At 56.6% G+C, this 11806-nt stretch overlaps 2 protein-coding genes across 6 annotated transcripts in view; one reads left to right on the forward strand and one right to left on the reverse strand.

Annotated features, from left to right (window-relative positions):
- Positions 1-11806, reverse strand: part of LOC127749928 (cell adhesion molecule Dscam2-like) — a 141826-nt gene that overhangs the window by 12315 nt on the left and 117705 nt on the right. The gene's annotated exons all lie outside the window — the stretch shown is intronic.
- LOC113215182 (uncharacterized) lies at positions 1470-7227 on the forward strand. 5 transcript variants are annotated; one of them, XM_052270208.1, is made up of 6 exons: positions 1481-1806; positions 1913-1983; positions 2289-2613; positions 3226-3393; positions 3580-3951; positions 6996-7227. In XM_052270208.1, exons 1-6 carry the CDS (start codon positions 1675-1677, stop codon positions 7176-7178), a joined length of 1251 nt encoding a protein of 416 aa, XP_052126168.1. In that variant the 5' UTR covers positions 1481-1674; the 3' UTR covers positions 7179-7227. The 5 variants fall into 5 exon arrangements, with proteins under 5 accessions (XP_052126164.1, XP_052126168.1, XP_052126152.1 ...); XM_052270192.1 differs by having other exon boundaries at positions 1485-1806; positions 3580-4068; positions 7107-7227; XM_052270204.1 differs by lacking the exons at positions 1913-1983; positions 2289-2613; positions 3226-3393; positions 3580-3951 and adding exons at positions 5290-5360; positions 5474-5798; positions 6284-6460 and having other exon boundaries at positions 1470-1806; positions 6630-7227.

Consider the following 11806-nt stretch of genomic DNA (forward strand, 5'->3'; position numbering starts at 1 on the left):
GGGGTAAATAAGTAGGTCGGTCACGTCGGGCGGTACCAAAACGCGCGGCGCGCGCAATTTTAAAATTTAAATTTAAATCCTTGATGGTTAAAGTTAATAACCATGGCGAGTGTTTTGCTCTCGGCCGGCACCCTTGGAGGACGCCGTCTTCCGTCGCCGTCGTGTCCACAGCGGGAGCAATATTCCCTTCGCTCCGACTTCACCACATCCACCGCATCCAACGGATTATTTAATAAATAGCTAAAACAATTAGCCATTTAGTTATAGTATTATAACTAGCTATAGCTTTCATAGAAGCCGCTAAACGTTTTGATGAATACCAAAAAATGATAGCTATGTTTATAGCTCTCAAGTAACATTTTCAGGGACATCGCAATTTTTTTGAAAGCAAAGTAGCAATATCATTTTTTACAGAAAAAAGCTAAATTTTTAGCGAAATGGCAATTTTCTTTTTGAATATAGCAAAATTTTCGGCGACGTTGGTAATTTTTTAACCGACATTGCTAACTTCACAGTGACATAGCTATGAAGCCGGGCTGCTGCGGGTCTGTCGGCTCGCCATGGCGCAGGCCGAGAAGGCCGCCGTCAGCCCCGACAGACTTGGCAGGGGACCACACAGCCTAGCCGGGCGGCGCGCCACATCATAGGGCGCCACTGAATAGTGGTCGGGCTGGAGTGCACCGCCGACAGACCAACCACTCCCTCTCTCTCCTCTCTCTCTGTCCCGCATCCCACTCCTCCATCATCTCTCCCCCACCTCTTACTATCTCATCTAAATCCGCCCCTCCTGCTCTCTCTCTCCCTCCTCCCCTTGCAGATTTGCAATGCAAATCAAGTCTCTGCCGGCAACGTGGCGTGTCCCAATGAGGTTCTCCTCCAGGCCTTTGGCCGGCTCGAGCCCCAGCCCCGTAGAGGGGTCGGGGGTAGGGGAGGGAGAGCTGGGCGTCGCGCGTCCGCCGCAGGTCAGAGTGCGAGGGGGACCGGGCTGAGGCAGCGGGTGACCTGTGCATTCACTTAGGGACCGCGAAAGGGTATGCTCGGATGAGCGGCGTCCGCGATTTTCCTGCGGCAGCATTTGAAAATCCAGACATTTTCCCTTATTTTTGTGATGTTTGAAAATTTTGAAGTTATTTTCTCTTTTTACTAACAATTGAAAATCCTGACATTTTCCTGATTTTCTTGCGCATTGCAACCATAGACCATACCATAGGCGGGGTTGTCCACACGATGCCCTATGCTGCGGCGGACACAAACAACTCCGCTACACATTTAATTTAATTGACTTTGGGGAACGAGCCAACCGTCGGCCCGAGCGTCACGCAGCTCGACACTGTAATCACAACACACTGCACTTGCGACTAAATTTTGCCGTGTTATAGGAAAAATTCTCATTCTCTGTATTTTGGCGACGCGCGCGCAGCGCAACGAAACAAGACGCGGGGAATACCTTTCCTTGAGTACGGGGCAAGCGAGGCTCTTCGTGTCGCTATCAGTCGCTTTCGTTCGCGGGGCGCGGCCTACACCACCAGCGACTGCCGAGAGCGGGCCGCTCGCTGAGCGTGGCTTTGAATTGGCAAGTCGCTATCGCCATCGTCGCGGCAGGACGCCCAGTCGGACACAGCAGAGCGACTTTGCCGCCTGCAGGACCAGCCCTCCACCAGCAACGCAGCCGCCATGGAGTGCGACATCTGCCTCGAGGACTACAACCAGGTGGAGCGCGTGCCCAAGATGGTGCCGTGCGGGCACACCGTGTGTCTGCGGTGCCTAGAGCAGAGCAGCAGGAAGGAGTGCCCGACGTGCCGCAGGGTGAGCCCGACAGGGAAAGTAGTGAACTGTACCGATCTACATTTCCAAACGAACCGTCTTTTGTGTGGCTCGCTTCGTATCCAAAAACAGTTTTTTATTCCCACAGGTCTTCGATGTTCCGCCGCATGCACTACCCAATAACTTCCACCTCCTAGGGCTGATGGAGCGCCCAGAAAGGTGAGCACCTTATCTCTGGGACCATTCTCAGCCCCGCCCTGCTGTAGTGAGTGCAGTGAGTCATGGTGCACAGTAACAACGTCTGACTTTGAGGAAAAGGGGGACACTTTAAGGAAATAAATCCTCAGATTTTGAGGAAGGCTTCTCAAATAATGTTATTGGTAAACCTAAGGAGTATTCCTTAGACATAGCTTTTCCCTTTTCCTCGAGAAAGTCAGATAGTTTTTACATAGTGAAAGCGCTTACTGTACGCTTGTAAGCGCCAGAGGGAGGTGGTATCTAACCAGCAGCCTGCTCCTTGATAGGCCCCCTCGCAGCTGGTGCTCGGACTGCCGCGCCTCCGCCGCGCCCCGCTGCTGGGATGCGGACCACGACGTCCTGCCCGAGAGGAGGGCTCTGAGGCGCTACCTTCAGGGCGCGTTGCAGCGTGCGCCTGGGCAGCTGGAAGATCTTCCAGATAACTGCCAGGGGGAGCAGGTCGTCCAGGCCCTCACCCTACTAGCTGCAGACTCCTGGTGCTTGACGCTGCAGAGCGGCGCCCAAGAGCTGACGGGCAACGTGAGAAACACGGAGGACCCCCTCACCCAGCTCATGTGGCTGCTCGTGGCCAGAAAGGCTGCTCTAACCGAGGTATGAGGCGAGGCGACTAGAATACACCGCACGGCGAAAAAAAGGATTAGTAATTTTGTGATAATCAATTAATTGCTAATTGATAATTAAGAAATTCGCTGTGGCACTTAAGACAAGAATTACACGGCAAAAACGATGTCTGATTATTTGAAAGGAAAGGAAGAGCCATGAGGAACTCTCATATTTGGGAAAAAGCGCCTTACTTTTGGAGAGGATCTCCTCAAAATTCGAAGAATTTATCCTCAAATATGGGAGTTACTCGAAGTTTTCCCGTTTTCCTCAAAAAGTCAGAGCTTTGTTTTTAACGTGTAGTTGCCACAAAGAAAATCGCAAGAAAAAATCGATAATTTTGCAAAAGAAAAAAAAACTTAACCAGTAGTGCAAGTTTTCCGTTAAGACTTATCATTTAATTAACGTCCAGCCAAGGTTCCAGAGGTATCTCAGTTTGTAAATGACCCTAAACAATATTTTGTATTAATTAAGGGTAGGGTAAATCCGTTACTCCTTTGTGGACGCAGTGCACACCTGTATTTGACATTTTCACATTGTTGTGACATCGTACTTTTACCGAGAACTGAATTAGTAATACCCCATAACTTTCTGCTGTTGCAGAGTCGGGTCGAGGCGCGGGGTCCGCCGCCCGCAGCCCCGGGCCCAGCCCCGGGCCCAGCGCCTCCAGAGGCGCGGCCGGTGCGGGAGATGAATGCGACAGCTGTTAGCACGACCGACCCCCCCACCCGGCAGAACTGCAGAGCGGACCTCCTTGCACAAGTGCCAGGGGTGAGTGAGGGTGCGGCCGGACACCGTACGGCGACCAGCCTTTAGCAAGCGGCACGTGGCCGAGGAGCGGCACTCAGAGGCAGGCGTTGGCATCTCGCTGTGGCTCAGCCTGCCCGGCCCGGCGCGCCCAAGGCTCAGACGGCAGCCCGCTGACAGCCCAATGAGAGTGGCTCTGTTCTGCCGCAGGTGACCCGGCTGCTCGGTGTGTGGTGCGACGGGCACCCCGCCTGGAGCCTCCAGCTGCTGCAGAACGCCGCGCCCACGGTGGAGCGGCTGAGCCTATGCCGCGCCCTCGAGGCCCACCTGCGCGCGGTGCACGCCATGCCGCGGCTGAGGAGGCTGTCCGTGTGGGGTGACGATGCCCTGCTCGTGGACGCCCAGCCACCCGTGGTGCCCGCGTTCCCGCCGGGGCACGCCGGCCTGCAGTGGCTCATGGTGAACAACCTCCCGCGCGCCACGACACAGTCCCTGCTGTGGGCCCACGGCGGCACGCTGGAGGAGCTGTGGCTGTACGTGGGCACGGCGGGGAGCAATGCGTGGCCAGAGAGCTGCGGCGACCTTCACTCGCTGCTGCAGCAGAGCGGGCTGCGGGCGCTCAGGAGGATCGTGCTGAGGAGGAAGGTGCAATGGGGCGCTAGCCACGAGCCAGCCGCCTGCAGCCAGCAGCGCGCCGAGGTGCGGCGGGTGCTGCCCGGGACCGGGGTGCTGTGCGAGGAGTGTGACGGCGTGGACCTGGAAGAGCCGTAGAGGCGTGGGTTCGGCGTGCACACTGGTGTGTGCAGAGGGAACAGTTGTTTTTCACGTGGCAGTTCGACCGGGGATAAATGTAATGAAGAAAAGAGGGGCAGGGCAATAACTCTACACTACTTTATTACGTGATATTATTAATAAATGCAAGTTTACTACATTTCTTAAACTATGTTCTTTTTTCCTGCCGGCATCCTTTTTACACAATTTTATTTCGTAATGTAAGGAAGAACTAGTTTGTACTACAATGCTTGCAGATTCTTCATAAGTTATACAAAGATTGCAGTTTGCATTCCGGGCTTGATCATCGCAGGCAGTTTTGCAGTGCACTAATGTAATGTTGCTGCTCACCCAGAAAATCATTTCCTTGAAAAAACATCACGCAATTGTAAGCTTGTTCCAAAGACATTTCTGGGGGCTAAACTACAAAAATTCCTTGAGTTTAAGACTTTTCCTCAAATTAGGGTAAGTTTTTTTCCAAAAAGAAAGAAAATTTCCCTATGTTCATTTCAGGTCGATTTTCTTGATTCAAGGCTCATTTCAAGGAAATTACGTAGGGTCAAGGAGACGATTTTCGGCTTAACACTCTCTTGCTATATATAACTAGGCCTCGAGGGCCTTACAGCCCACAGATTCTTGTCCCACACTTTTAGGGTTATGCCTTGGCTCCACTGCGACACAACGATGTCATCGCCAAGTTATTTTGGCGACGCGCGTGACGCGGTAAGCCTATCGAACACGACGCGGGGAATACCTGGGCCCTGCCTTCAGCAGTGCGCGTCTGGCGAGGCGGTCCGCGTATCAGCGCATCGCTATCAGTCGCTATCAGTCGCGGACCGCGGCAGGACGCTCAGTCGGACACAGCGCGACTCGCAAGCACCAGCATAATAACACCGGCCATCATGGAGTGCGAAATCTGCACCGAGGACTACAACCAGGTTGAGCGGGTGCCCAAGAACATGCCGTGCGCGCACACCGTGTGTCTGCGGTGCCTGCAGCGGAGCGGCAGGAAGGAGTGCCCGACGTGCCGCAGGGTGAGTCCGGCAGGCAACGTGGACTCCTTGGTCTATACAATTTCAACTGAACCGGAATGGCTATCGTGTGACCATGCGTGACTCCCCACGATTCTAAAACAGATTTCATTCCCAGGTCTTCGATGTCCCCCCAGATGCACTACCCAATAACTTCGCTCTGCTACGGCTCATAGTCCGCCCAGACAGGTGAGCAACTAATGTACGACCAATCTCAGCCTGACTGTATAGTTCTGTCAGCACGCTCCTCCGATAGCGCTGCCTAGCCTTTAAGATGACTGACTTGAAGCGTCCGCTGACAGGCCCCCCCGCGGCTGGTGTTCGGACTGCCTCGCGCCCGCCTCGCCCCGCTGCTGGGATAAGGACCACGACGTCCTGCCCGAGAGGAGGGCCCTGAGGCGCCACATGCAGAGCGCGCTGCAGCAGGCGCCTGGCCAGCTGGAAGGCCTGCCGGACCTCTGCCAGGGGGAGCAGGCCGTTCAGGCCCTCACCCTGCTGACTACAAAGTCCTGGAGCTTGACCCTGCAGGGAGAGGAACACGAGCTGACGGGCAACGTTGGGAACACGGAGGACCCCCTCACCCAGCTCATGTGGCTGCTCGTGGCCGCGAAGGCCGGCCTCACAAAGGTACGCGGCTACTCCAGTACACCGCACCACAAGGTTCACACAAATGTGTATTTCGGCGAACAAACATGTGCGTTTAATTTGCGATTGTGATTGCATGGTTAACCATCAACACAATGTCGCACAGACAAACTTTTCTAGTTCCTAGTAGTGCAGGCCTACCCGCGCACTTGATGTAGTTACACTACACGGCGTGCAAACGTGCAGGCGGGGTCGCCCGGCGGCTCAGGACTCTAAGGGGCCGAGGTCAGTGACGACGGGCATACCTACCCACACGACGGCATGTGGTGTACAGAGTGACTACAAGGAGGTGAGGGGTTTATCAGCCACCTGGTACATGCAGGTACCAAACGATGCAGAACAAAGAAAACCACGCAAACTTTTCAGAATTAGCAATTAAACCTTCCGTACGCGAAAACCTTCATAGAGCAAGATCTGTTTGAAACCTTTTCTTTTAAGCATCTCTTCCATACTTGCTGCTGTTGCAGAGCCGGGTTGAAGCGCCGGGTCCCCCGCCTGCCGCCGCGAGCCCCCCGCCCGCAGCCCCGGGCCCAGCACCTCCAGAGACGCGGCCGGTGCGGGAGATGGATGTGTGTGCTGTCAGCCTCACCGGACCAAATGAGCGGCAGCAGGACAAGGCGGCCCTCCTCGCAGCAGCGCCGGGGGTGAGTGTGCGGCCGGACCACGGCGACCAGCCTCGCGGGCGGCCGCGACCGAGGAGCGGCGGAGCTCAGCGGCAGCCAGGGACGCTCGCGGTGGCTCAGTCTCTCGCGCCGCCCTGACTCAGACTGCGGCCCGCTGACAGCCCCTGAGAGTGACTCTGTTCTGCCGCAGGTGACCCGGCTGGTCAGTGTGCGGTGCGACAAGGACCCCGCCTGGAGCCTCCAGCTGCTGCAGCGCGCCGCGCCCACGCTGGAGCGGCTGCGTGTGATCTGCCCCCGCGAGGCCCACCTGCGCGCGGTGCACGCCATGCCGCGGCTGAGGAGGCTGCACGTGGTGGGTGATGATGCCCTGCTCGCCCAGCCCCCCGAGCTGCCCGCGCTGCCGCCGGGACACGCCGGCCTGCAGTGGCTCTGGGTGCATCGCCTCCCCCGCGCCACGGCACAGTCCCTGCTGCGGGCGCACGGCGGCACGCTGGAGGAGCTGGTGCTGTACGTGGGCACGGCGGGGAGTAGACGGTGGCCAGCCAGCTGCGGCGACCTGCACTCGCTGCTGCAGCAGAGCGGGCTGCGGGCGCTCAGGAGGCTCGTGCTGCGGAGGGACATCGTGTGCAGCCACGAGCGAGCCGCCTGCAGGGAGCAGCGCGCCGAGGTGCGGCGGGTGCTGCCCGGGGCCGAGGTGCTGTGCAGTATGTGTGACGGTGTGGAGGAGGAACAGGTCTAGGGCAGGCCGGCATGCACAGTGGCGGTAATAAATGCAAGAGTTCTTAGCAGATGATCCCTTCACCAAGAACCTTACCAAGACTTACCAGCAGCTTTTACTCTCAATTATGAAACATTAAAGAGAACAAATAGCAAGCTACGCTAGGATGGGAGAGAGAGAGACTAATGCACGAGTAGTGGCTGATCGCATATTCACTACCACACGACAACTCGGCCTGTATTCAATCTTGAAGCAAATTCGCACGTCTGGCCCGAGCACAGCACAAGCAAAGGACTTGTGATGCGAGACGTACCACGTCGACAAGTCGGCTGTGCGCGGGCTATCTGCTGTCTCCCTCGCACCCGTGGGGGGTGCGGCGGGCGGCGGTCTCAGGAGGAGCAGGAGAGCGACGGCCACGGCCTCGTCCTCTCTCTCTCTCTCTCTCTCTCTCTCTCCTCTCTCGCTCTCAACGGGACTGGGGTGGTTGGTCGACCAGACGGCCCCTCGCGGCTGATGAGGTTACGTGGGGAGCATCGGAGAGCCGACCAGGTGATGTCTCTCTCTCTCTCTCTCTCTCTCTCCCTCTCTCTCTCTCTCTCTCTCTCTCTCCCTCTCTCTCTCTCCGCAAGGCCGTGCTGTAGCTCGCCCGAGGGTGGGGCGGGGCGGATGTGCGGCCGGCAAGGCTCGAACTTTCGGGGGTTCCGACTGACTGACGCGACTACCGTCAGTCGGGCACCGACTGGCCAGAGAGCGAGCGGGTTGCCATGGTGGGGGGAAGTTGGTCGGGTTGCCTACATTCGAGGCTGAAGTGGCACTGCGCTACTCTATGCCACGCCCTGAGCCGGCAGTCGCAGGCGACTGAACGGCAGTCACTCCGACTGAATGGCAGTCGCGCCCGACTGGGCCGCCCAGGAGCCCGGCAGTCGGGCACGCGACTGCTCGGGCAGTCGCATTCAGTCAGTCGCAAGGCTCGAAAGTTCGAGCCTTGGCGGCCGGATGTCGTCGCGATGTAGTTTGTGCAGCGAGTGTAGCGCGCACGGCCGCGCCGCTAAACGGGGCCGACACGTCATCGGGGGGACGGACGGACTGAGAGAGAGAGAGAGAGAGAGAGAGAGAGAGAGAGAGAGAGAGAGAGAGAGAGAGAGGGAGAGCTGTTGGACTGGGTGCCAATATGGGAGTGAGCAGTGGTGAGCAGAGTGCGGATGTGACCGGACAGGAGCTCCTTCCTCCTCCCCCACAACCAAGTGTCCAGCTGCCGTGTAAGCAAGCAGGCCACACTGGCAAGCTCAGCTCTGCCTCGCCGGCCTAGATTCCGTGGCCTGCAGCACGCTACTGATGGTCGTGTCCTCCGTCCTCCCAGCACGCGCCGCCACCCTCCTCCGGCGGCCATAGCCCACCCAATGACGAGCCCCTCCCGGAGCAGCGCGGCGCGGCCTGCCTCCCGGCCTCGATAACAAGACTAATTCGTCGTGTGTTCGTCGTCACGCTCGGAGCCGCCCGGAAACGTGACCTCATCCGAGGAGAGCGGGCCCCCTTTTCTTTCGCTTCCGATCACACCACACACCACGGCCACACCCCGATCCCCCCGCCCCGACCGACTGCAGCCACACCAACAGCCCTTTGACTGCCGCAACGGCCGTCCTCTGCTCGGCGTCACCGGCCGCGGACAGAGAGCACGCCGAGGTCCTCGCACCAACTCGAGAAGGGGAATGGAGTCCGGCCTCCTCCCTCTCTCTCACTCCCCCCCACCCTCTCACTCTCTCTCTCTCTCTCTCTCTCTCTCTCCCACTCTCCTCTCACTCTCCAACTCTCTCTCTCTCTCTCCCACTCTCCTCTCACTCCCTCTCTCTCTCTTAGATTCCGTGATCCCGGCCCCGGGGCGGGCGGCCGCGCGCCCCGCCTGCCTAACCTGTGCGTGGGATGGTCAGTATGGCCAAGGTGCTGCTCCTTGAGGCCCGGCGGGGAGGATGGCCCGCTCTACGGCAAATGGGTTTTGTGATCCCGCGCCTGAGGTGTGAGAACCATTCGCCTGACACGTCCCGGCTCGCCCGGACCAGCCTCCACTCGCTGGACCGCTGGCCCCGTCGCGATGCCAGTCCATCATAGCACACTCAGAAACCTGTTTCTTTGTCGGGGAGAAATTTTATTCCCACCAACGAAAATCTTTCGTTGCTGGGATCAAAGAAAGTTTTTCGTTGGGACGACTAAAAATTAATATTTGTTACAACTAAAATTTCTTCTATAACTGAAGAATTTCGTTGAGCTGACTAAAAAATTTGTTTGTTACTACTAAGATTTCATTTATTTCGGTGACGAAAAGATTTCGTCCGCACAAAGAAGAGGTTTTCTGAGTGCAGTGGTCCTCTTCTTCTATACTTCCGAAAAAAAAATTGCCAGGGAAAAAAGGGGGGAATTAAAAAAATTAGTTAAAATTGAAACATTTACGAATCTGAAGGGTCGAGAAGCACGCAAATTTGGTGAACACTAACCGCTAATTCTTAACATTACGAGTGACAAATTTTAGCTAGCTTGGACAGATTGGAATTGGCAACGAGCAAAAAAAAATGTATTTTATGATAGTCAAGAAGTGCACAAAATGCACCATCTCGATCAACACGCATTCGTCCTACGAGTGTTGTCTGCACTGCGCGCGGCGGCCAGCAGCAGAGAATCAGACTTTCTATAGTTGCGACTGAAATTTTAATCTACGACAGCAGCCAGTCAGTCCTGCGGCAGCCCTGCTCGCTCCTGGTCCGGCCCGCCTGGCGGCCCTCCAAGCCGATAAGCCAGCGTAAGCAGCCCAAAGGACGTAAATATACTGCCATTTTCCGCTGCAAACAACATGGCAGCGCGGAGGAGGGCTCTGGGCTGGCGGCGCCACCCCGAGCAGCCAGCCGGGCAGACCGAGCAGCCAGCCCAGCCAGCCAGGCAGCAGCGGCGCGGCGGGTGTCTGACGGTGCTGCTGCTACTTCTATTTGCCAGTCACAAACTCGGATATTAAACGGGAGGGAACAAGAGTCAGCGGGGTCGGCCCGGCGCCCCCGCCATAACAACAAAAACTATCGTCTGCCGGGAAAAGGGGAAGAATCATCTTGACGGCGGAGAGCGGAGTGAATAAGCTAGAAGAAGACAACAATAATAACAACAACAACATAAAAAGAACAAGGATTCACGGCGAGTTCTCATTTTTTTTTCTTCTCCCTTGAGATGCCGTTCGCTCTTAACCGTACAACAAACAGCAGGCTATTTCCGTACACATAGACAAAGCGCTCCACAGCCTCTCCTCCTTTTACTCCCACCCCCGCTCTCTCTCTCTCTCTCTCTCTCTCTCAACGAGCGCAGCCGAGGCACTAAAAGGAAGCCGTTCGGAAGCGCATAATTATCCCGAAAGGCGTTCGGCAATAAGCCGACCGCTCTCGCACCTCCGCTCGGCCCCTCGCCCCGGCTTGTTCGCACCCTCAGGGGGACGATACCCCGCCTCCAGCGAGCAGGCCTCGCCTCCACCTGCCCCACTGCTTCTCGCTGAGATCAGCACGAGCCCCCCCCCCCTACTCCTCTCACGAGGCGTATCTGGGCCTGGGCCTTAACGTATCCCGCACACCTGTTATCGCCACTTTACAAAGACGACTGTAACCGGCAAGCACGGAAAATCATGTCGACAACAATAGTTAGTTGTTGTCGCTGTTTGCTCGTTCGGCCTTCGGTTACTGCAATTATTAGTGCCCCACTGACATTTTTAGCAGATATGACACATTGAAACGCTTTCCACTTAGAAGAGTTCTTTATATAAACATGTTCGCTCATTACAAAGTAGAAAACAAACGCCCAACCAACCAAACAAACAAACAACAACAAAGAACGGGACAACCTAATAAAAAACAAAAATTTAAAAGGGGGCAAACAAAGAACGTGTGAACACCAAAAGGTGAGAAGAGGTTTCCCGCTTCGCAGAAGCCTGAGTACCTCCCACGAGGCTGTTTTGCGGGCTGCACACATGAGGGTCTGACGGGGGCGGTCGGCTGCCCCCCCCCTCTCTCCCCTCCACCCTCTCTGCCGGACCTGCCGCTCTCTACAAGGCGAGACGAAAAGATTTATGTTGGCTAAAATGTCCGTCCGAGCCGGGCGGGCGGGGACACGGCCAAGACGGGGCGAACAACGCCGAAAAGATTGCGCCGCTCCAAGCAAGAAAGGGGGAAGAGAGAGCGAGAGAGAGAGACAGAGAGAGAGAGACAGAGAGAGAGAGAGAGAGAGAGAGAGGGAGAGAGAGAGAGAGAAGAGAGGGGCCCAACAACAACTCCGACAACACAACGGCTTGCGCTTGTTTCCTCGTCGCGGCGTCGAACTTGTCGTCCGGCTGATCTCCCTCTTCTCTCTCAGCCCCTCCTCTCTCTGTCTCTCTCTGTCTCTCTCTGTCTCTCTCTCTCTCTCCCTCTCTCGCGCACCTGCCGCCACCAGCTCATTCTTCCGCGTCGTCTAGCACCGCAGCAGTTTGTTGTGCAAGAGACTAAAAGAGAGAGCGAGACAGTAGTTGGAGAAGTGGCGGGGGGGGGGGGGGGAAGACGGAGAAATGTGTGTGTGTGGGTGTAGAAAGGGAAGGGAAGGGGGCGTCATGTGAATGGGAAAAACAGAGAGCCAGATAGCGTGGGTAG

The sequence above is a fragment of the Frankliniella occidentalis genome, unplaced genomic scaffold (assembly GCF_000697945.3).
Source record: "Frankliniella occidentalis isolate FOCC.00 unplaced genomic scaffold, Focc_3.1 Scaffold5, whole genome shotgun sequence".
In the NCBI taxonomy this organism is placed as follows: Eukaryota; Metazoa; Arthropoda; class Insecta; order Thysanoptera; family Thripidae; genus Frankliniella; species Frankliniella occidentalis.

Bases quoted from the DNA above. Each gene is read 5' to 3' on its own strand.
- LOC113215182 (XM_052270192.1), top strand. From the start codon at position 1,675: ATGGAGTGCGACATCTGCCTCGAGGACTACAACCAGGTGGAGCGCGTG. The intron at 1,984-2,288 runs GTGAGCACCTTA...GCTCCTTGATAG, and splicing joins CTGATGGAGCGCCCAGAAAG to GCCCCCTCGCAGCTGGTGCT. The intron at 3,394-3,579 runs GTGAGTGAGGGT...GTTCTGCCGCAG, and splicing joins TCCTTGCACAAGTGCCAGGG to GTGACCCGGCTGCTCGGTGT.